At 37.4% G+C, this 25,195-nt stretch overlaps 1 protein-coding gene across 2 annotated transcripts; it reads left to right on the top strand.

Annotated features, from left to right (window-relative positions):
- The first annotated feature begins 205 nt into the window (after positions 1–205).
- Positions 206–23,498, top strand: LOC308490004 (UPF0547 protein C16orf87 homolog). 2 transcript variants are annotated; one of them, XR_013992148.1, is made up of 5 exons: positions 299–459; positions 6,122–6,218; positions 16,368–16,550; positions 19,792–20,256; positions 21,958–22,975. XR_013992148.1 is itself a non-coding variant. In XM_081031647.1 (4 exons), exons 1-4 carry the CDS (start codon positions 394–396, stop codon positions 22,074–22,076), a joined length of 465 nt encoding a protein of 154 aa, XP_080887773.1. In that variant the 5' UTR covers positions 206–393; the 3' UTR covers positions 22,077–23,498. The 2 variants fall into 2 exon arrangements, 1 of the variants encoding a protein (XP_080887773.1); XM_081031647.1 differs by lacking the exon at positions 19,792–20,256 and having other exon boundaries at positions 206–459; positions 21,958–23,498.
- The last annotated feature ends 1,697 nt before the right edge of the window (positions 23,499–25,195 follow it).

Here is a 25,195-nt window from a genome sequence, read left to right as displayed (position 1 = left end):
GCGTGCCCAGCACCTATCTGCGTTCTGTGCAGTCGTTGGTCGAGCCTGACGCCGGTCACTGCCAGGTCCCGCCCACGCCACGCCCCCACGCCGACCGCGCGGCCGGGAGAGGCGTGGCCATCGCCCTGCTGGAGGGTCCCGACCGTCTCCTCTCGTGAGAACCGGTCGGGGCGCGCTGGAGGGCCGGCCCTGGGTGGGTGGCCGCACGGCCCGCGGTCCCACGGAGCCGGCGCACGCCGCGCCCCGCCCCCTCGGCACGCAGGCTCGCGCACGCGCGCGCGCACCCGCCGGCGCCTCAGTCTGGGCAGCGGGGACCGGGCGGGCGGAGGCCGGGCCGCTGAGGTACGAGGGGAGGAGCCCGCGCCGCCGCCGCCGCCGCCGCCGGAGAGGAGCATGTCCGCAAGTCGAGCCAAGAAAGTGAAGATGGCCACCAAATCGTGCCCCGAGTGCGACCAACAGGTGGGCGCCGGGGCCGGGACCGCGGGCGGGTGGCTGTTGGCGGCGGCCGTTGGCGGAGGGGAGGCCGCGTCGCCGGGGTCCCGGCGGCCGAGCGCAGGGCCGGCTGTGGGGCGCGGCGGCCACGGGGGAGCCCGGGCCCGGCGGGGCGGAGCCGAGGGGCGGCCGGGCCGCGCGCGAGGGGGCGTGGGCTGGTCCGGGAGCCGCCGGGCCGGCCCGGGTGACAGCGCCCCGCGGCCCGGCGCGGCCCCTGCGACGAGGCCCGTGCGCGTCGGGAGCCCCGGGCCCGGCCCCGCAAGCCCCTCGGGCCGCCCGGGTGGCTTTGTTCCCGCCGGCCGTGCGCGGTGCACCCCACGGTGTCCCCACGCGACCCGGCGGCACGCCGCGGTGGGACAAAAGGGGCCGCGACGGCTCGACGTTGTCGGCGGATTTGGAGGTTTGGGGGCACGCGTTACACGCCGGCCGCGTTTGGACGTGACTTACTGCGGGTCGTTTCTTGGCGTGGTGTCCACGGAACGTTATTGAGCGACGCCCCCGGCGGGCCCTTCCCTCGGGGCCCCACCCGCGGGACCCGCTGCGACACGCCGGGCGTTTCTGCTCCCGAGCTTTTCGTGTGAATATACGTGTGTGTGGGTTCGTGAATCGTAAGTGGCTGCTTCCTACACGCAGTTAACGGCGTCGGGCTGTGTTTTACAAACTCCCATTGTGCCGTTTTTAGGTTCAGCGTCTCTGTACTTAGAATAATGGACGTGCCTCGGAGCTTTGCCACCTACTGAGTTAAAACGCGCAGTTAAAACCATTCATAAGCCTCATATTTCACGCCAACGTGCAGATCGGGGGGGGGTGTTTCTTTTCCACGGAGAGAGTTTTTTTCAAAATGACTACCTCTCTCCTCCCCCTTTCTTTTTCTTTCTTTCTTTTTATTCCTTTTTTTTTTCTTTTTTTGATTAGGAGTAATTTGAACTGGCTGGAGACTCTCAATAAGCTGGTTTTAGTGCCTTCTCGAAGGAGCAATCTTACTAGGTTGACCGAATCTTGTAGCACAGAATGTTAGCGTGTTTTGTTCAGCATCCTTGATCGGCAGTGGGAGAAACGCCGATCGGAGGAGGATTGTGCGAGGAGAATTACGGTTTATCGATCTTAGGGGTCTGAGTACGCGCTATAAAACTAATGAACTCATGTTGTCCCAAGTTAGACTCCCATTCCAACCAATAAGCTAAACTTGTTAAGTTCTGATACAATTGGACTTTGCAACTCAAGTCTCTTTGCGGGGTTTATTTCAGTATTTAAATCATTCTCGTTTGTTCCAATTAATTGTGCAGAAGTATAAGATTTACATGTTACGCATTGTGCGTTCCAGTTTCTGTAGGGCACAAGTCACTGCAAATCCTGCCCTTGGTTTACTTGGCATAAAAGTACCTTTTGGGAAAAATAACCTGTTTTTGATAGCCTGGTTAAACAGAGAGGAAAGGATAATAAACTTGTAGAAGTCCCTGTAACTGTTCAACAAAACATCAGCATTTTATTTGGAAAGGTGACATGAATTTTGTTTTATACCGTCTCTCCTCTGCCACAACAAAATAGTTTGGGTGGCTCAAACAGTAATTTGTTTGCTCACAGTCTGAAGGCTGGATGTCCCAAGACCTTGGCAGAGAGCTCTCCCGTGTCTCATCCTAGAGTGGCACTAATCTCATCCTGAGGGCCCCACATCATGACCTCATCTAAACCTAATTACCGCATCTTCAAAAGTCACCACATTGGAGGTTAGGGCTTCAGGATGTGAATTGGGGATGAGAAGGCACAATTCCATCCATAGCAAGCTACTATATAATTTTAAAAGGTTGGTTTGCTTTGTCCTTAAATATTTAGGAGAATATACATGAGGACTAATTAAATTTTTTGGTGATTCTTAAAAGCGATTTATCTTTTACTAAAAGTAACTGAATTGAAAAAAATAATAGATTTTAGCATTTTAATTACTTGAAAGTGCAAACATCTTATAAACAAGAAAAAAATTATAATTCAGAAAGCCATTTTTTAAACACCACTAGAATACTGCTAATACAGGCTAATTGCCTTACAAATATTAAATTACAATTTATTATAAACATAAATGTGATATCTTTAAAGTTTGAGGAAATGGCCCCAGTTGAATAGATATACACGTTGTGTGTGTGTGTGTGTGTGTGTGTGTGTCTGTCTGTCTGTCTGTCTGTGTATGTTTAAAAACCAAGTACAGAGAGCAGGAAACAAGAAAGACCTAGATTTTTAGTTACTTGATAACATCCCCTTTACGTGCTTCTATTGAAAATATAGTTCTGAAACATCTAAATAAACCACAGTGCTTTTCATTTTCAAGGGGGTTTCACATCCACCAAACCCAAATTACTGAGCCATTTTGTATGTATCAGTATTCATGGTTCTTGTTAATTTTCTGATATCTTTTGTGTATGTTTCTGTTTTGCCTTAATTTTTAAAAAATAGAGCAGCTTTTTTTTTTTCACTTATTGGAAATTTTATGTGACATATAGTAAACATGTCCACTATAGGTAACTTTATTTCTCTTAGTAGCGAAGAATATAAAGTAGTTCTCTATAATGTGGTTGTTTTTGAGCTTTTTAAATCAATGAAACAATATAGGACCAGGATTTTGTTTCTTGCAGGTTTTTTTGACCTGGTTTACTTGTAAAACTACAGCCTAAATACATTTTTCAAGGAATAAATTGATGCACAGTAAGCCATCAATAAAGAAAACTTTGGATTTTTTTCCATTTTAATTTTCCGAAAGTGCAGCATTAGAACTTTCATTACTATTCTTTGTCATTACAACTGAAATTTGAAGGAAGGGTAGGCTGTTTGTTTGAAATCTAAATTACACTAAAATGTAAAGGGATTAATATTATGGAAGTTGTCCACCCTATATAATAATTCTTTTTATAGGATTTGGGTTGTGGCGGTGGTTGGTTGGTTGTCTTTCCGAGTTTGGCGGATGGCGGGAAGGAACTTTATATTTTAAAAAGGACTTCAGGGTGACTTAGCTGAGGCACATTGAATGTTTCTTGAGCATAAAACACTTGAATTAAGGGATGAAAATCAACCTATCCATTCATCAGCGTTTTTGTATTCTTCATCCCAAAGCCAAACGTACATTTCTCACCTAACTGTATCACTCTCTGTTAATTCTAGATATGGGTTGATACAATTTTCTTGTGTGTAAGACAGAGACCTAAATTTAAATTTATTGAGTTTCAGTAGCTGGAAGAAAATGCTTGCTGAGTAGCAAAGGATCTGTTGAATAAGAACATCATGTTTTCTGTGTTTTTTGAATAGCATTAATTTAAAACAATTCATATTACTGTGGATGTGCCCTTAATGATGTGTTCTAAGTGTAAAGGAAATGAGTCAGTAGTACCTTTGAGCTTGGTTTCCATGAAGATGTGAAATTTCAAAAATGACAAACATATTTATTTTGGGCAGATTTTACACTATTAAAGAATGTAATGTTATATTTCCTGTCATGGTTTGAAAGACTCTCATCACATTTTAAATAACACAAGCTGTTAGACATATCTGGAGTACAATTATTTTTTTATAGGATTTATTGTTATTTTTCTTAAATACAAACTAGAGATCCTTTGTTCAATATTTTTTATGCAAAGAAAAGGAATTCTGCCAAAATTTTAATCAGCTTGATTAAATCAAGTATTTATCGTCTAGAATTGAGGCATTCTGTACATACATGGATAAAAGCTTTTTAATTGTAAAACTAAACTTTTACATAGGCAGAACAATGGTCAAATGGTATTTAATCTTATAAAGGGAATTGTTAATTTTCTGACTATTCTGTGAGTATTTTTTGAGATTGATTTCTGGTTTTTGGTTGACGTCTTGATTCCAAGAATCATTAAGGTTATTAGTGAAGAGATTATTGGGGGAAATGTAAAAATTTCTTTAATACTTTTCAGTAACATTAGGTTTTTAAAAAATATAGACTTGAAACAGAAAAAGGAGCCACATGTATTTTACAGATTTGGTAACAAACTTCAAGAGCTTAAGTGTTGTCAATCGATGGTCATTGGTGCCAATTCAATGCCAACACGAATCCCTAGTTTGGGATGCAGTGATGAAAGAAACTTAATTCAGTGCAGACAGCTCAATTGTGATACAGCATGGCTGTGAGGTGGCCCTGGGGAGAGGCCCCTCTCTGACTAGACAGCTTTGCCTTGTTCTGCTCTGCCTGTTCTTCTCTACTCTGGTCTGGCGAGATGTCCATGGTGTTTCATCTTTGGTGTTTCAGCTCCAGCCAGGGAAATGTAGTCTTAAGTCATTGGTGGAAAGGGAAAGTGTGCTCTTCTAGCCACAGGGGAGCTGACTTTATATAGAGAGAAGTCCCTGCCCCTGCTCCCTGATTGGTCTGTCCGCATGCACATGAGGATTCCAAATTCTTGAAGTTTGGTCCAAAAAGTACTGTCCTGATTGGTCAAAAGGTATCCTCTCTGATTGGTTGGTGAAGATGCTGGTGGAGATAGAGCTGTGCAGCTCCATTTGGATGGGGAAAGCCTCAGTCCTATTGGTTAAAGTATAATTCCAGGAACTCCTTTATAAGTGCTGGCTCAGATGGCAGGAACGCAGTGCAGCCAGGCAGTTCACTGCAGGCTTCCTCCTTGCTGCAGTTTGCGTGAGAGGCCCCTATGTAGAAACAGTTGCTACCGGTGTTTCCCTGAAAGTAAGACGGGGTCTTTCCCCCCCGCCCCCAAGTCAAGTTGTTGTCCTTTCAATCATAGTAGTGGAAGACCGGGTCTTATATTAAGGTTTGCTCCAAACACAGCATTAGGGCTTATGTTCAGGGGATGTCATCCTGAAAAATCATGCTAGGGCTTATTTTCTGGTTAGGTCTTATTTTGGGGGAAACACGGTAGGTTTTTTAAAATTTGAGTCCAGTTAGCCTCCAGGAGCCCTTCTTAGTATAGTAGGTATCTTCTTTCTCAGGGTCCACATTGTTTTATCCAGTGTCCTTCCTGGAGCTGAAACTGTGTGATCCTAGATCTCACTCAACTCCTACGTTCTCTTTTGTTTGTGCTATACTTTTGCCACCTCAAACTGGTTGTTGTAAACTATTCTTGTTTTTTGTCAGTGGTAATTGGCATCTTACTTTCTCGTGTTAGAACCTGAGTCATTTTCAGTTCTTTCTCTCTTTTGAAATGTTTGGCAGATCATCTACCTTTTCTCCATTTTCATTCTTACTCTTCATTCCCGTTGGGCCCTCATAATCTTATCCTGGGATTACTTTAATGACTTCCCAGCCATGTTCCCTTTTCCGATTTGTTCTATATAAACTGCTATTCAAACTAATATTTTAGGAAATGTTACCTTCCTCCTCTCCCCTCCCCCATATTTTTTCTGGTTCTGTCTGACCCTATTATGTTTTTCTATTGGTCACTTATGTCAGCACGTTTTTCATTCATTTACTATATTGATGGCATTGTAAAGTATTAGAATATGAAGATATATAGGACACAATACTCATCTGAAATAATTTGTTGTAAGGAGGTGGGGTTTAAATAAATCTATGATTTCTACTTCAAGTAACTTATTCAGGAGACTACATAAACACTGAATGTTTAACAGTAGAAAAATAATGTGTGTGTGTGTTTTTTTCCTACAGGTTCCTGTTGCATGTAAATCATGTCCCTGTGGTTACATATTTATTAGCAGAAAACTTTTAAATGCAAAGCACCCAGAGAAATCACCAACTTCTGCAGGTAATTGTGAGAGTTTACCACATTTTTAGCTTCTTGATGTAGAAATTTAAAATTAATTTTTGTGAATTTACTATTTACATTTCTGTTGAAGTTAAAGATTAAAATCTATTGAAGTATGTCTGGTTTTTACTATCTATTGGAAATCAGCGTGTGGCATTAGTTTACTGTTCATTCTATTTAAATGTTAAATCCCTTATAATGCTGATAAAGCTTGTAACAAATTTTCTGTTTTGGAGGATGGAGAGACATTGAAGGGTTTTAAGCAAGTGTTAAGAAATACACTTTTAAATAAGTGTATCTTATTTAAAAATAAGTTTCATTAAGGTGTAATTGACATTTAATAAGTTGCGTATATTTAAAGTACACAGTTTGATAAGTTTTGTTATATGTTTATACTAATCAAACAATCACCACAATCAAGATAATGAACATGTCCATCATTCCCAAAAGCTTTTTGGTTCCCCTTTGTGATCTCTACTTCTTGCTCCCCTGACCCCCAGATAACCAGTAATCTGCTTTCTGTCACTATTCTAGAATTTATATAAATGGAATCATACAATGTGTACTCTTTTTTGCTTGGCTTCTTTCACTGAGCATAGTTTAAGATTCAGCCATGTTGTATATATAAATTAAGAATTTCTTTTTATTGTTTCGTATTTGTATGGTCACAGTTTATTTACTGGTTGATGGACATTTGGGTTTTTATTCTCATCGTGCTGGCAAAATTTGTAACAATGTTAAAGTTTTTTAAACTAGTGGCTGGAAAAATAGAACTTGATTCTGCTGTGAATTAATTTTTAGACATATTGGTTATTGTTTACAATTCCCTGATTTAGAGTATCTAAAAATAAATTTTGTTTGAATTTTACTTTCCCATTAATTAGACATTGGATTTATTCAATGGATATATTTATAAAAGATGAAATTTTGTTATTCTTTAGTAAAGTCGGAACTTCATACAGTGCTGATCCTCAATTAAGAATAGATTTATTACAAATATATATTGAGCATCTGCAGTGTGCTAGGCACCGTACTAAGCCTTGGGCATAAAATAATGAATGAATGTACTACCAAGGCAGGTTCTCGGTCAGGAGCTTATAATTGTGATGACAGGAAATAGACAATGAACAAATGAGACTATCATCTTGTGATAAACGCCTTGTAGGAAACTAAATAGAGTGCTGTCCTAGCATGTTACTAGAAGGCTACTTTTGATTGAGTGGTTGGAGAAGGCCTCTCTGAGAAGTGACATTTAAGGTGAGGCTGAAGAGGAACAAGGGGCTAGTCATGATCGGATCAGGGAGAACATTGTTGACAGATGAAATAGCAAATGCAAAAATTCTAAGGCTGGAAAAACACTGGTATATTTTAGGAACAAAAAGGCCAGTGTGGTTGCATTGTAGACAGTAGGAGCAGGGGAGTGTGGAAGATGAGGCCAGAGGGACAGGCAGGGACCAGATTCTGCAGGGCTTTGGAAACTGGAGTAAGAAGTTTGGATTTTGTTTTTCAAATGTGGGGAGAAACTGTTGCTAGGATACGGGATAGGGTGAGGGGAAGGTGGCATACTCTGATTTGCCTTTAAAAACATCCGGTTGCTGTCTAGAGAATAGTTTGTTGGGGTCAAAGTGGGCTATTGCAGTATGTTGACTGAGTGCGGATGCCAACGTGGTTATAGTAGCAGATGATTCAACTATTATTTATGTTTATGTCTGTTTATCCTCCGTCTATATAAAGGTGGCAGAAAAGTTGTTTCATCCCATTTCTGCCTCTGTTTGAGGTTGCTTCCTTTTATCACGAGAATGCACTTAATTTATTGATTCTTCAAAAGGCTGTTACTGGATTAGTTATATAGGAGTCATCCAGAAAGCTTGTTAAAAATGTATTCCTGGATCTTAGTCCCTAAGAGTTTGATTCAAGTATGGGAACCCTGGAATGACTCATTTAGTAGATACGCTGGGGTGGCATATAAACTCAGTTCTGAGTCTCCAAAATGAATAAGACATGGTCCATGCCCTTAATGGGACAAGTGTGTTCATTCTTTTTATTCAACAAGTTTTTTGGGCCCATTTTATACACCAATAATTCAGGTGAGAAATGAGGTAAGAAACAAACACAGCAGAGAGAAGGGCATATACTACAAGTGTTAAGGAATGAGAATCATTTGAACCGGAGGGAAGAATTTAGAATGACTCCCAGATTTCTGACTTGGATTACTGGTTACAAAGGGAATATAAAAGGGAAACCAGTTTTGAGGGTAAGATGAAGAATTTACTTTTGGATGTAGTTGTGAAATATCACCGTGTGGATTTGTTTTCCTAGTTGGGCGTATAGTCTGAAGCTCAAGGAATAAATAGCCTTCGCTGGAGATAAAGCCTTCAGCAAATAGGTGGTAGTTGACATCATGGAAATGGATGAACTTGTGCTGTAGGGTAGGAAGAGGAAGGAGTCTAAGAACTGAACTGTGGTAAACTCCAGTCTTGGGTTGAAGTGGGTAGGGAGGTCAGATAATTGAGAAGAAATAAATGTCAGTGGTAGAACAACCAGTGGAGAGTGGTGTTACAGAATTCATGGTGATGAATGAGAAGCAATTCATTATTATTTTACATTTGGAGTTTCCTAAGGTTCTGTTGTTTAATTAGAGTGGCTTTGTGACCTTGAAGTGAAGATAAAACATGGAAGCCTAGAAAGAGGAAGTAGCAGAAGAAACAGAAAGAATAGTTAGAAGAGACAGAAACCTCTGGGATAGACTGTACCATAGAAACCAAAGGAGGAAAGTGTTTTAAGGAAGAGTTAAGAGTATTCAAAGCCTGGAAAACAGTTTGATGTAGTACAGATGTGGAGATCAGCTTCAAATTCCGGTTTTGTCTCTCTAGCAAGTTGATTAACCTCTGAGAGCAGCTGCTGTCGACTTGTGTATAAGATAGATTTATAGTACCAGCCTTAGAGGATCAAAGTTAGATGAAGTGCTTAGGAAAATGTCTAACGTGAACAAAGCTTGGTATGTTACAGGTACTCAGTAAAATACTCATTTTTACCATTAAATTTCTTAAGATTTCTTAAGCTGTGCCTTGGATAATCTACAATATGTAGAGAAGTAAGAGTATAATTTTACAAATCTCTATAGTTTATATTTATAGTACTTGATAAAGATTGTCACTGGGATCTAGAACATTTCAGTTTAAAGGAGCAGAGAATTTATAGAAGAAATGAAAATGGATAATACATAGTATCTGGAAAGATCAACTTCACTAACAATCAGGGAACTACAGTAAAAATAAAATGCTATTTTTTTGGTCCACATTCTGACTAAAACAAAGGATTTTTATGAGTATGGCAAAATGCATACTGTCATACTAGTTAGTGGGAAGAGTGTAAGTTGGCACAGCCTTTTCGGAGAGCAATCTGACAGTAGATAAATGTTTTAAATGCACATAACCTAGATTCTAGATTTCTTTATCAATAGCTATGTAGCCTAGAGATCTAATTGTTTATTATGCACAAATATTTACTAGGATTTTCAGGCAATGCTGTTTGTAATAGCAAAAAAGTAGTTAAGCTAAACATCATCAGGGGAATGGTTAATAAAGTAGGGTATACTTTTTAGGGAACAACAGTATGTGCTAATTAGAAAGAAGGATGCAGCTACTGATGTGGAAAAATCTGTAAACCACTTAAGAAAAAAGTGCAAAACAATACTTGTATGAACTCATTTGTTTTTGACAACTTTATGATGAGAACTTTTAAGATTTCCTCTTAACCACTTTCAGATGTGCATTACAGTATTAACTATAGTCTCTGCTATACATTACATTCCCATTACTTAAATTTATTTTATAACTGGAAGTTTGTACCTTTTGTATCCCCTTCACCCATTTTACTGCTCGTTCCCCCTGCCCACCCCCTCACCCCCACCCCCGCAATTCTGGCAACCTCCAATCTGTTCTCTGTGTCAGTGAGCTTGGGGTTTGTTTTTTTAAGAATCCACATATAAGTGAGATCATATGGAATTTGTCTTTCTCTATCTGACTTATTTCACTTAGCATAATATCCTCTGGGTCCATCTATGTTCTCACAAATGGCAGGATTTCATTCTTTTTTATGGCTGAATATCTTTATCCATTTATCCATTGATTGATATTTCCTTATCTTGGCTGTTGTAAACAATGCTGCAGTGAACATGGGGTTACATACTCATATATCTTTTTGAGGTATTTTGTTTTTTTAATTTTATTGGGGAATACTGGGAAACAGTGTGTTTCTTCAGGGCCCATCAGCTCCAAGTCGTTGTCCTTCAATCTAGTTGTGGAGGGCACAGCTCAGCTCCAAGTCTGGTTGCCATTTTCAGTCTTTAGTTGCAGGGGGCGCAGCCCACCATCTCGTGGGAATTGAACCTGCAACCTTGTTGTTGAGAGCTCACACTCCAACCAACTGAGCCATCTGGCTGCCACTCAGGCAGCTCAGTGGCAGCTGGTGGTCTTCAATCTAATTGTGGAGGGCGCAGCTCACTGGCCCATGTGGGAATCGAACCGGCAACCCTGTTGTTCAGAGCTCACGCTGTAACCTTAACTGAGCCATCCGGCTGCCCCCCGAGGTAGTGTTTTTGTATTCTTTGGATAAATACCCAGAAGTAAAATTGCTAGATCATATGGTACTTCTATTTTTTATTTGTTTTTAAGATCCCACAAAATGATTTCTACATGTAGTATTAATCAGTAAATGCATAAATGGATAGATCGCTAGATAACAAGGAGGAATCAAGGAAGACTTTTATGTGTATAATTCAACATTTAAAACAAAAAAGACAACCATCTTTAAAGCTCAAATTGCACTTATTTTAAAAGTGAAATCAAAACTATAAAAGATCATTTTAAATTTCAGTGGGTTGAAACCTTATTTAGTAACTTTAGTAAAAATTCCATGCAAGAGGAAAATAATCTGTTAAGTCAAATAGATTTATCTAGGTTTGAATTGTTCAAAACTCACATTTTTCATATATGCCTATCATCTTTATGTCTTCATAACATACATGGAAATAGGGAGATAGGACACTGGAACTATATAAAACTTTGTCTAGCTGAAAATATGTATAAATAAACAAAATCTTTTATGGAAATTGAGATTTCTACAAGTTTCAAATTAATTTTGGTGAGGAAGGAGATGAGTGTTAACAAATAAAGCTGTATTAAGAAATGCTCAGTGTTTTGTACAGGAACATAGAACCTCAAGACAGAGTCTTTCACATCTTTTCCAAATGAGTTAAGTATGTGTTGTTTCTTTTACCCTTTTTGGGAGGCCAGAATTAAATGGAGATAAAATTTTTAAAATTAACTGTCTTGTTCATGTAGAACTTTATTTCTAAATTGAATGATTGAGAGTTTAAAAAGTAGCCTTGAGTTTGAGCTTTAAACTGTCAGGTTGAAGACATTTCTTTTAAAAAGAGATTAAAATGATTATTGTATTTCCTAAAATTGACACTATCTGTACTGTGGGCCAAACCTTGAGTACTGTAGTAGTTATCTATTCAAATATTTGGTCAATTACCAAATACTGACAGAAGCAATTTTTGAATCTTTAAATTTGGTTTTCCAGATGGGTGTTCCGGGTGGTTAGTGACATCAAGGGTGCCATTTTGTATTTAATAATCATGAATGTACCTTTTTCCTTTTAAAATTTTTATTATAAAACTATAAGGAAAACGTAAACTGAAATTCTGAATGAGATAAAGCAGGTCCGCGAATAATGTTGCTTTGTTGATAAAGTCAATGAGATGCTATAGGAACTACTCTTTTTTATATCAATTAGCCTATGGTAAAATTGGGTTTATTATACGGCGTTTTGTTTAATGTGGCAGAACTTATTGATGACGTTAAGTGAGGACTTACTGTACTAGTTCATAAAAGCCTTCCTCTAAAGGTAAGAAAAAAGATTTAAAACAGTAAAAAATTGGAATTGTTTATTAGTATTTAACTATTTCTCAGTGAGTATAAGCTGTAGGTTAAACTTAGTCAAGTAAATAACAACCTCCTCATTTTTTATTGGGGAAGGAAAAAACGGGATGAAAAAATTAAACCTAAACATAGCATTTCAAATTATTCTCTAAGGTAAGTTAATAGGCAAAGGATGTTAAATAAGCAAAGAAGTCTACAAATGACATTCACTTTCAGTTTAGGAAAAAAAATGCAGAAATATTACTTTCAGTACCTTTTATAAACCCAAAGTGATTGAACATCATTCAGTAGTAAGTGATGCTCAAGTCTGGATTACTTGGCAGTGAAGGTTTGGTTTTGTTTCAGAAAACATTGTTTCTTACCTGCTAATCACTTAAAATTGTTATACATTCATATATGGAACGTAACTTTTATATAGTTTTTATTTTTGCCTTTTGGTGAAAAAAATTTATAGCATCACGTGTACTTTTAGGCTCATCATCATAGTTTTCATAATGATATGTGTATTAATCTCTAAGGCCTTTTTTAATAGACTCCTCTGACTTCCAGTTAAGACTTACTTTATTTAGCTCTGCTGCACAGCTGTCATACTAAGATTTCTTTCCATTGTACACCAGGGATGATCTCACTTTTTCTTATATACCGTTTCTTTTGTGTTTTTTTTTTAAACCCATGAGTTTTTATTTTTGAAACAAATTTTGCAGAAATTGTTTCAGACCTGGAAAAATGGTCATGAAAGACATGTATGTGGTGGGACATTTCCTATCTTGGATTATGGAGGATGCCTTCACTTTGCACACACACAAACGTTCACTTCCTTCCTCTGCACTCAGTCCTTTCTGATGGAAGGCTGAGTTTTCAGCTTAGGGCAATTTTTACCTATTACTTGTTTTTCCCCATTCTCTTTTCTTTTCCTTCTGGCATCCCTCATTGGATGATACATGAGGATCATCATTTACAGAAAACATGACTGACTCAGGATTGGACAAATCGTTCATTTTTCCTATTTAGTGAAGAGAGATGCAGTTGGCACTACAGGACTGGTGGGTCCATGAAATCATCAAGGATCTAGGTTCTTTACTTTCTTCCATCTTGAGAAGATGTGGCTTTCCTTCTCATCGTTACCAAGTAGCTGTTGTACCTCTGGGCATCCCATAAGCATTCCAAGCAGGAAGAAGAGTGAAGGGCAGAGGCACAAAGGGGCATGCCAGCCATGCTTATCCCATTCAACAGTTTCTCTGGAAACCTTACCCAGTTCCACTTACATGTCTTCTTTGGCCAGGACTAAATTTCAGGGCCACTTCACCTATAGGAGTCTTGGAAAGTGTGTTTATATGTTAGCTGGGCACCCTACCCTCTTGAACAGATAAGGATTCTGTTCTTACTGAAAAGGGGAGAATGAATATCGGGTAGATAATTAACGGTTAGGTCATAGATAAGTAGTATGAGATTTCTTGGAATTTCTTGGAAGTGCAATTTCATTGCTCTTCACTGAACTGTCACATATTCTCTGTTTTGTCTTTTTGCTTTGTTCCAGGAAATTTCATTGATGTCTCCTCTTTCTAGATCTATAATTCTATCTTTAGAATTCTGCCTTTATTTACTTTGTCTTTTAGACTTTAATTCTTAGTCAGTTCATCTTGTTTTCTGTTTTCTTTTTCATCAAATCTTATTTTTTTCATATCTTTTATTGTAAAATATAACATAACATTTAGTATTCTAGTCATTTTCAGTGCACAGTTCAGTGGTGGTAAGTACATTCATATTGTGTACTTAACCGTGGTCACCGTTATCCATCTCCGGAACTCTTTTCATCTTCCCGAACTGAAACATTAAGCAGTAACTCCACACGTCTCTTCTCCCCGATCCAGGCAACCACTCTGTGCCTGTGAATTTGACCACTGTTGTTACCTCCTATAAGTGGAATCATACAATATTTGTCCTTTTGTGTCTGGCTTATTTCAGTTATCATGATGTCAGAGTTCATCCAGGTTGCAGCATATGTAGCACCTGAATAATATTCTGGTGTATGTTTATACCACGTTTGTTTATTCATACATTGATGGACGCTTACGACTTTGTGAATAATTCTGCTATGAACATATCTGTTCGATTTCCTGTTTTCATTTGTTTTGGATACATGTCCAGAAGTGGAATTGGTGGATCATACAATAATTCTGTGTTTAATTTTCTGAGGAATTGCCACATTGGTTTCCACAGCGACTATACCATTTTACATTCCCACCAGCAACATACAAAGGTTCCAATCTCCACATCCTGGCCAACACTTGTTATTTTGTGTGTTTTTGATAATAGCGATCCTAATGGGTATGAAGTGATATTTTGTGATTTTGATTAGTGATGTTGAACATCTTTTCAAGTGTTTATTGGCCACTTGTCCATCTCTAGAGAAATGCCTATTCAAGTTCTTTGCCCGTTTTTGAATTGGGTTGTTTTTGGTTGTTGAGTTGTAGAAGTTTTTTTAAATTCTGGATATTAGTCCCTTATCTGATGTATGTTTACAAATATTTTCTCCCATTCCATGAGTTGCCTTTTTACTCTGTTGATAGTGCCCTTTGATGCACAAAAGTTTTTAATTGATAAAGTCCAAGTTGTTTATTTTTTCTCTTGTTGCCTATGCTTTTGGTGTCATATCCAATAACTCATTGCCAAATCCAATGTCATGAAGCTTTCTCCTGCTTTTTTGTTTTTTTCCTAAGTATTTTATAGTTTTATGTATTAATTTAGGTCTTCAATTCATTGTCAGTTAATTTTTGTGTGTGGTATGTTGTATGTAATATTTAGCACTTAGATCCTTTAGTTCATGTTGAAAATGGTGATACTCTGATTTTATCATTCCTTCTTCATTTTTTAGCTGCAATAATTCTAAAATGAGAAACCTCCATTTGCCCTTTGGCTATCTATACAGTGAGTGATACAGTTTGAATAGAAAAGGCAGGTTACATGCTTTATTCTTTCCCTTTTAAGTTTCCAAAATAGTGAGTTGGTTCTTTAGCATTTTCCTATGGTGGCCAAGTAGTTTTTGCTTTTGTATTTAATGTCCTGTACTCATGGTTTTAGGTATATTTGATATGTTTCAATCTATTACAGTCATTGCTTTTATTGATGCTCAAATTGTCCTATAATGGTCAGTGGGAGCCTCTTTAAGTTACCCTTGAGTCTTTTAACAAGACCCTGGTTGTCTTTGATAACTTTCTTGCAATCTGGAATAATTAAACGTCTGGTATATTTCTAATCTGAGACCTGCAATTAACTAGTTCTCCAAGGATATGGTACTTGGAAATAACTATTACTATTTTAATTTAAAATTAAAAGGAAATTTACAGTCGTCTATTAAGCATATTTATTTACAGTCTTTTAAATTGTTCCATTGAGTTTTGGGGATGTGAATTTTCTTATTTGTTTTGTCCCTTTGCCACCATTAATTTAAGCATTTGGGGAATTCTCTCTTGTTTTTGATATCAGGTATGTATTAAAGTAAGTTTTTGTTTTTCTTTTTTTTAAAAAAATTGTTCTTTGTCTTATTCAGCATACTGATTTGTTCGGAGTGAGAAGGAGTGGCTTCTTGTATTAATTAAATCACTATATTGAGTAAAGTTCCCCTATTGCTATTCTGTTTAGGGAATCAGATGCTCTTAGAATAAAGGACCTCATCTGTGGCTAAAGTCAAAACTTCTTCTCTAATGTTTTTATATTTTCTATAGATGCTTTCTGTTTGCTTTTATTGGTAACCTTAATATAGTATGGCTAAGGTCAGTTTTGCTTCTGAATACTTGACATATTTCAGTCTATAATTTGGGTAGGGGCAACAAGGAATGGAATTTTTTTTTCCTTTTCTAATACTTCACCTTTTTTATCTTGGAAGCAGAGAAAAAGGCAGAAAGTTCGCTGTGGAATTGTGCAAACTTGTAAGGGCTGAAATTAAAGGTGCCAAGGTAAAAAACGTTTTCTGTTACAGGAGTCCTCCTACCTATGTGTTCATGTGGATCATCTAAATTCTGTTGAATTTCTTTTTTCCTACGTGGATTTGAGGGGCCTAGATGTTACAGTTGTAGTTTTACAAGTATTTGCCAGGCAGCAAATTCTAGTGCTGTTTAGAAAGAAAAAAGAAGACAGTGAGAACTTAGGCAAACAGTTCTTGCTAAGCCCTAAAATATATCACTTTTATTCATCCACACAGAAAACAAGCATGAGGCCAAGAGGAGGCGGACAGAGAGAGTTAGGAGAGAGAAGATAAATTCTACATCAAATAAGGATTTAGAAAACAGAAAGAGGTCTCGGAGTAACAGCCATTCAGATCATATCAGACGAGGAAGAGGAAGACCTAAAAGTGCATCTGCCAAAAAACATGAGGAAGAAAGAGGTATGAAAAAATTCAAGCAGTTTCCCCCCCCCCAAGTATTTATATTTTATGAGATCTTAATTAGATAGTAGTGAAGAAAGTGTTTGTCAGGTGCTGAACTCCTGGACTTAGAAATCACCACTCAAATTTCCGTTTGAAAGCATTTCCTCTTAGATACTTGTTAAAAACAAAAACAAACAAAAAAACAAATTTAATTATTGGAAAACTGAAGGTTTAAATTAGGTAAAATTCACTTTGCTATAAATTGATGATAGTAAAGTTCAGAGATAATAATTTGTATGTGACATCCTGGAGAAGCCTGTTAAAAATGGGTGTATTTCTTTTTTTAAAGATAAATCTGAGTTCTGTTAAGACTTCAAATTGTTATACTGTGGTTTTTACATTGGTGTTGAAAGTGTTCTTCAGTATGAATTTTTAAATTGTTCTTTGTGTGCTCCCTACTTTGAATAGTCTATCAGTAATTGGTTTTTAACCATTAACTGAAACCCGAGCTTCTCTTTTTCTTTATCTGTCTTTTAAAAAAAAACTTTTTATCATGGAAAATGTCAAGGATTATACAAGAGTAGAGAGAATAGTATAATGAATCCCCATGTGCCCATAAATACCTTTTTTACATTGAGGCTTTCAAGCCAGTAATTAATGAAAAAAAGGGATAGTTGCTCTTTATAATGCTTTAGAAACCTCTTTCAAAATAATTTCATCTTCAGTGAAATGCATTTCTTACGTTATTTGTGAGTTATGCTTTGCTTTTTCAGGTATTCAAGTATTCAAGCATAAATGTAAATTTATTTTAGACATTGAGAATGTTTTATCTGTTCACCACTTCTCTCTTTGTGTGCTTTTATTTGAATAAAGTTACACCCTTAGGGAACATGACTTCACTGATATAGCTGTTCCTAACTTTTGTCAAAAGAAAGATTTCTTAATATTGTATGGCTAAAGGAATAGGCTTACATTGTGTTTGTATTGTTGGAAGACTGTACTTAGATACTTCTTAATTCCTCGGATAATTTGATTCCCTTTCTGTTTCCTTCTGTTACACTGCTCTGCCAGAGAATTTGATTTTTTCTCTCAATTTGAATGTGGTGCTGTAACAGTGGGATGATCAGAAAATCTGTGCTAAAGACTGTTTCAGAAGGGGAACTAGGTAAAGAAAAATCAACAGGGAAAAAAGGAGAGGAAAAACTGCTTGGCCCAGAAAACAGAACATTCTTTTCCGTTGAAGTAAAGGGAATATAACCCAAAGAACGGAGAAAGGAATGCTTCTGGTGGAGGGCGGAGGAGATGGGAAACAATGACCGTCTTTCCTTGGGCTGTGAGGTCTATGGAGTCGTGCTCGGACTCTGTGTATGTAGGTGGGACTTTTATTTCATGTTAACTTGAAAATAGGAGCGTGTATTTGGCTATAAACTTTTTCCAGGTATTTTCAGTTTATAGAAAAGTTTTAAGAAAGCTATTTGTAGAGTAAAATATGCTTTTAATTTATTTGCTTTTAATACAAACAGGAAAGTGCTCAAAGTAGGTTTTGTAAAATAAGCAATTCTTTTAATGGGGAGGGAGTAAGGAGATGGTCAGCAGCAAACTTTTTCTGTCAAGAGCCAGATAAATACTTTAGGCTCAATGGGCCATACAGTCTCTGTCATAGCTACTCTGCTCTGTCATTGTGGCTGGAAAGCAGCCATAGACAATATGTAAATGAGTGGGCATGGCTTGTTCCAGTAAGACTATAAAAATAGATGGCGGGCCAGATTTGGCCCGCAGTCTGGATTTTGCTAACTCTTGAGGCAGACAATGTTCTCTAAATATAATACGGAGAAGAAATAGGACTTTCGAAGTATCTATATATTTTAGAATAAACTTCTTTGATATGCTTCTTAGTGTCAAATAGCTATTTAGTTTTATTCAGTTTTTATTGATTCCCTGCTCAGAGGGTACTTGAAAAATTTGAAGCAACCTTTACCTCTATTTTCATAAGGACATCCTGGCTGAGTGTCTAAGAACATATTTTTAAATTGACTTTATTGTTCTGTATATTTTGATAAAGAACAGGCAGAAGAAAGATTGGAAAAGGAAAGCCTGTTAGACATCTAGATAACAATGTAACTATAAAATCCTGAAAACAAACCATTAAACAAGCATTTTTGTTTTTTTTAAGATGAGTCTTCATTTTATATGTGGAGAGTATGTTTATTCTGGATATTAGTAATGTAGTAGTGACATTTGGACTGATTCAAATATATTGGGCCATTCGGAATAGCTTAGTTAGAACATATAGAATGAATGTAGACTTCAAGATGGTGGATTGAATAAACATACTCCGCTCTGCACCCTCCCACAATCCTAGTAAAAGGATATTTTTAAAAACGGCAAAGTCCTACAAGGACAAGGAATGAGGGAAGCAGCAAAATTCTGGAAAGTGATACTCTTAAAACTTAAATTGTAAGCTCCTTTGGGGAACACCAAGAAAGAAACTGATTTTTATTGCACCACTGCTTTAAAACGAGGAATTTGTGCATCAGTTATGTTTAGTAGTATAGAGATGAAAGTGAGGCTAAAAACAAGATTGTTTGAAAGTCTGATTTCTAAAATGGCCCGTTAAGGCTGTTTACCTTGTCCTTCCCTTTCTCCAAGTTTATCCTTTGAAAAAGATAAGACAGAGTCTCTGGTTTAGGGGATACCAGGCTTCATTGAGGGCTGGAGTACAATATTAAGATCAGGAAGATTAAGTGAAAATTGAAGATGGTAAATACTGAGTTCTCCAGACCAGGCTTATAACCGCCAGGTAAGGGATTAGAAGTATCTTCTCTAGGGACTCTGCAGAGCCCAAGAGAAAAGACCTGAAGTGAAGATACGAAGGGTTTCACAAAGAAAATGGCCCAGTCAGATCACCGTACAGTGATGACCACAGTCACGCTCCACAGGTGTGCAGGAGCCAATCAGTTTTTTTGGTTCAACTCCTAAATATGAGCATATTACCAAGAATTACCCAGATTTATGGGAAAAAGCATCTAGGATGAAAGGCAAGACCAAATCAAGAGGGAAGAAAAAAAGTTGGATAAAACAAGTTTTTGCAGGGAGAATAAAAAATCAAGACTATCATTAATATTCTTAGTAAGAGAAGATATTGTCATGAAATAAGAACAAGATAATATTTAAAAGGAAACTGCAGATATTGCAAAGTAACTGGAAAATGAACTTTGAAATACGAATCTCAAAAGAAATATATGTATCTGATTTGCAGAAATGAAAAACCGTAACAGAAGGCTTGTAGACAGAAACTGAAGAAATGTACCAGAGCATAGAGCAATAGGAAAAGAAATTTAAAAATGGAATGGGAAACTTGAGGAATTTAGAGGACCAGTTTGAGGGCAACATCTATAAATAATTGACATTGCAGAAAAAGAACATAGAAGATCGAGAAGGAATTCATCAATGAAACAATTCAAGAAGTGTTCCCAGACCTGAAGGACACGGAGTTTCCATATTGAAATGGCTCCCCAAATTTCCAGCCCACTGGGTGGTTCAAAGGCGAGATTGTGCCAAAGCATGATGGTATTAGAATTAATACAGTGGATACTACACAGCATGGAGCAAACTACTCACACATGAGCAGCATCAGTGAATTTCAAGAACATGTTGAACAAAAGAAGCTAAACACAAAACAGTACATACTATGTGGTGCCATTTCTATGATGTTCAGGAACAGGTAAAATGAATCTGGTGTCAGAACAGTCATTGCTGGTGGGGTGGGGAGGGATTGACTAGAAAGGAGCAGGAGGAATTTTCTGTGTCTTGATTGTGGTGTGGGTTACATGGATGTATGTTTGTCAGAGCTCCTCCAATTGTACACTTAAGATCTGTGTATTTCACTGTGTAATTCTAGCAATAATTTAAAAAAATACTATAAAAAGGTATTGGGTTTTCTTAACGATAGCATCAGTTGTTGGAAGACAATTTTTTGCCTTCACAATACTAAGGGGAAATCTACAAGGCTTTAGTCAACCACACTGTGAGTTAGTGTGAAGGTGGACTAAAGACATTTTCCAACATTCAGGGTCTCAAGGGAGTGTATGCTACCCATACTCCCTTTCTCAGGAAGCTACTACAAGATACATGCCATCAAAATGAAGACGTAAACCAAGAAAGAATCCTGGGATCTGGGACACAAGTTCTGATGAGAAAGAGAGAGAGAAAAAGATATGAGGGTCGTCTCTAGCACATTGTTGAAGAGAGATCTCAAGATGATGGTTATGCAATAGGCCTAGAGAGAAACCATTTCAGGTTGGAGCAGATCAGACTTGGAAAGATTTCTAAAAGATAAAATTGATAGAATAACTAATAATGTATAAACATTCTGAAAGATTTATACAACTAGGAGAGGGTTTGGGTTCAATTAGTAATGAAAACTAAGCAGATAAAAAAAGAAAGTGAAATCATTTACATAGTGAGAATAATGTAAACATTGAATATTAATCTCACCAAAATTGTGATGTAAACATAATGGGAAGATGCGAGGGAAGAGTATGGTGGGGACAAGAGATGGAAAACAATAAAATCCTAACTTTCCACAGTGGAAAGTCAATTCATAATGCCTAAAACCAACACGCCAAGTAGTAGCATCATACAAAAATGTTACTTAGAGATAGGTAAAAACAAAAAGGAACAACTGGGAAAAACTAGTAATTGCATCTGGAGAGTGGGAAATGTGCATGGGATTTTGGGTAGCAAGTATTGTAAAAACGATTTGACTAAGTGTATTTTTAACTTTGATTAAAAAGTCAAAACAAAAACAAACAAAAGCAGAATCATAGTAGAGCCTGAAAAGAGAATTTGAAAGAATGTACAGAGATGGTAATTGTGATTTTAGCTGGCTTATGAGATAGGTGATTTCTTTTTTGTTTTTCTGTATTTAAAATTTTTTCTACCATGAACTTGGATTGCATTTGTAATCAGGAGGAGAAAAATAGAAATAAATGTTGGTTATTCTTATTTTCCATAGCAGGGCTATGGTGAAGAAGTTAACATATTGAGAAAGGAACCATTGATGTTCAGAAGGGACCATCTGTAGGGTGAGAAAATTCATTCTGATTGAGACAGTTAGCTCATATGGTACTAGTGAGGAGAATGAAATAGTAGAGATTTTCACAGAAATGATGTAGATATTAGACTGTATAGAAACATGTGTAGTCTCCAGTTTTACGATTGAGTTCATGACATTTCAATAACTCCTTTGTGTAATTTAAAATAATTTCAGTTCAGTAGCATAATACTTTATAACATTTAACGTACCTTGTAGTATTATGTATAATATTTGTTCTTTAAAGAAATACTTGAAAGCTTTAAATTTTGTAATATAATTACTGCATTTACTGCCTTTATATTAAGCTTTTCCTTTTTCTTTTAACAGAGAAACAGGAAAAGGAAATTGACATCTATGCTAACCTCTCTGATGAAAAGGCTTTCGTGTTTTCAGTCGCCTTGGCAGAAATAAATAGGAAAATTATCAATCAAAGACTTATTCTCTGATATTTGTCTGCAGAATGTGTTGAAACTTTCTTCAGGATTACATCAGCAAATTCTCAACGAGTTACAGACTCTCAGGAGCGTTCTGACTGCATCAATAAGGGCCACTGATTGGTTTTCCCCCTATCATTTAGCCTGTGCCACACTTTGGGAGCAAAGCTGTAGGCTTGGACTGTTCTGGGATTTCCTTGTTTACCAAGGAGTATTGTCAGTGTTTTGTGTTTGGGATATAAGTAAGTGTATTTACAAAAAAAAAAAAAAAAAGACTGATAAAGGTTACAAGGTTAGGGATGGGAATGGAAATATGAAAACTAGGGAAATAAAATGCTTGATAATTTTTCAGGTTTGCCACCAGAGATGCAATATTTTAAATATTTTGAGAAAGACTTTAAAAATATATATATTTCAGATTTTCAGCACTAACAATTGCATATATACAGTTCACTTACTTTTAATAAATTGGCAATTGATATTTTATTGAATGGAGAATTAAGAATATAAATTGTAAATTTTGTCTTAAATTGATTTTTTTTTTTGGCCTTTATTTTTATGACTGAAGGTATGATTTATATTTTGGGAGATACTTTCTAGGCATTTTGGAAGTTTGGGTGCTATATGAAGAAAAACATTTAAGGATATATGCTACTTCAGATATAAACATCTTGTTTTCTTGAATGTAATTTATTTATTGGTTAAAAAAAATACCACTTTTCTGCTCTCAAAATGGTGCCTGTTAACCTAAACATAAAATATATTTATTACATGCAAACTATTTCTTAGATAGCCACTTTTAAGCAGTAATGTTTTATCTGAATGGATGTTCATTTATACATCCTGATAATTATTTAAATTGTTACTTAACCTGGAAGAAAAAATAAACCTTAATATTGAAACTAATAGATTAAATAATGTGGTATAAGCTTCTTGTTCTAGTGACGTTTGTGAAATATATTTAAATTCTTAATTTTTTCTAGTGTTAAATGATAACTGTTTATAGTGACTTTGTTTTATATTAAGTGCTGTTGTATTTTTGCATATTGATTTGATTAACATATTAAGACTTGACAGGAACTTCCCTTATTTTAACCACCCCCCTTGACCAGATCTGTTTGGAAGACCTGAAGCCTAATTAGGAAATTTTCCTGTCAGTTTTCACAATAGCTTTGTCAGTGTCATCCTGCATCTCCCGTCACCTCCCCAAAGAAAAAGGATTTACATTTTTTTCTACTTTATCTAAATGGCAGCCAGCAGAGGGCGCTTCAGAAGTTCTGTAGGTAGGATGTAGAATTTACCTGTGTCCTTCTTTAAAAAAAAAAGAATTTTCCTAAGAATTACTTTTCGCTCAATCCCCAGATTTACCTGCACTTACCACTGCAGTTTTTTTGAATGCATTTTAAAGCCCTAGTAATAAAGTTTATCTCTGAGAAGGCTAATGTGATTTTATCTTTGAAACACAATACAAGAAAACTATTTCATTTTGAGAAAAAAAAGATTAATATCTAAAAATACTTGTGAACATATACCAGGGGTGCCAAAAAAAATGTATACAACTGGACACTTCGGTCAACGTTGCTCAAGCAGTTGTTTGCCGTAATCAGAAGTGTCTGGACGCTGATGGGAACCACTTTGAGCACCTCTTGTAATTGCAGAAGTCAAATGTGACTTGTATTCATCTTTCGTTATTGGTATATATTGGGTATTGCAATTTTATAGTTTTTTGCTTTCTTAAAATGTGTATATGTTGTGTTGTTTTTTTTTTGGCACCCTCTTTATATGTCCTCAGAGAAAGCAAGAACAGTTTATTGAGTAGGCATCTCTTTAAAGAATTATTGACCAGAGTCTATCCCTTTAAAGCTCGAAGTCATGTTAAAATACTCATTGGATAAGGGAGGAAACTGGTTACTAGACTGGAGCTTGCCATGTAGAAAAGTAATTTATTTCTGGTGCTCATAATGTTAAATCATTGGCTTATTTAAAAAGTTCTTTGGCGGTGGGACAGATTAGCTTCCCCTGTTTGTGATGTAACCTATTTAACCAATTTCTTTCCCTGTAGGTGGATAAGGCTCTGGAAAAGGCTTTTCCTGTGGAGAGTAGGCCTTTGTTCTGGAGAAAGATCTGGGTGTGTTTCAAGATGGTTTTTCTTTCTCCCTGCCACAGCTGTGAGGGGATATTTTTTTCTTGATTTGTAACCTTGAGAATTCTAGGAGTCTCCGCGAAAGTGTGCCCCTCTCCCTTTCCATCAGGACTGCAGCCCCAGGAGTTTCTCACTGCCACGAGTCCATGCAGCTTCCAGCATTCGTCAGAATGACCATGTAAGTGCTCCTCTCGGTATATGGTTTCAGAGGTTTCTGCTCCAAGTAAGCAGGCATTCCTGTCATTCTCTGCATTTACACATCTCCAGAGTTTAGGGTGGCAGGCAGTTTGTCCCACAACCTCAATTCTTTGACAGGTCCAAGAAAAGTCATTGATTTTGCAGTTTTGTTAGCTCTTACAAGGATGAGAGTGATGACTTCCAAACTCTTTACGTGTCAGAGCTGAAACTGGAAGTCTGATTATGGACTGTCACATCTACAAAATACCTTCACAACAATGCCTAGATTAATATTGGAACAACTAGGGACTATAGTCAGATGACACACAGCACGGTTTGCCCGTTGTCTTGCTGCCCTTCTCTAACCTCAAACAAAGGCAATGACAGAGTCATACTTGTACCTAACACGACACAACTGCCCTCCACACAGCCGAGAACATGCTGACCCTAATCCCAGAAGAGCACGCAGAGGCCTTGGGTGATGTTCAGGTTCTTCTTTGATCCTGTGGCTTAAATTCTGTGATACAAAGTTAACTATTATTAATTCATCTGTGTTAGATATGCTAAGGGAGTAAGAGAGGGAAGGAAACAATATCTCTAAGCCTTTGTGTGCCTTCCTTCGTAGTATACCAAGGCATCTTCATTTAGTGTAGTTGAAACCTTTGAGTCCATGGTTCAGCTGACCAGCCAAACTATTGGATGCCTTTCTAACCCCCCAGAGCTAAAACACGGAATTCAGAATCTCAGCTTAGTGGGCCCATATCAGTATATTCAGCCTGATCCAACTTACATTCTTTCAGCCAGAATCACA

Source organism: Rhinolophus hipposideros, assembly GCF_964194185.1.
Source record: "Rhinolophus hipposideros genome assembly, chromosome: 21".
Lineage (NCBI taxonomy): Eukaryota > Metazoa > Chordata > Mammalia > Chiroptera > Rhinolophidae > Rhinolophus > Rhinolophus hipposideros.
This window is presented reverse-complemented; position numbering and strand designations above follow the sequence as displayed.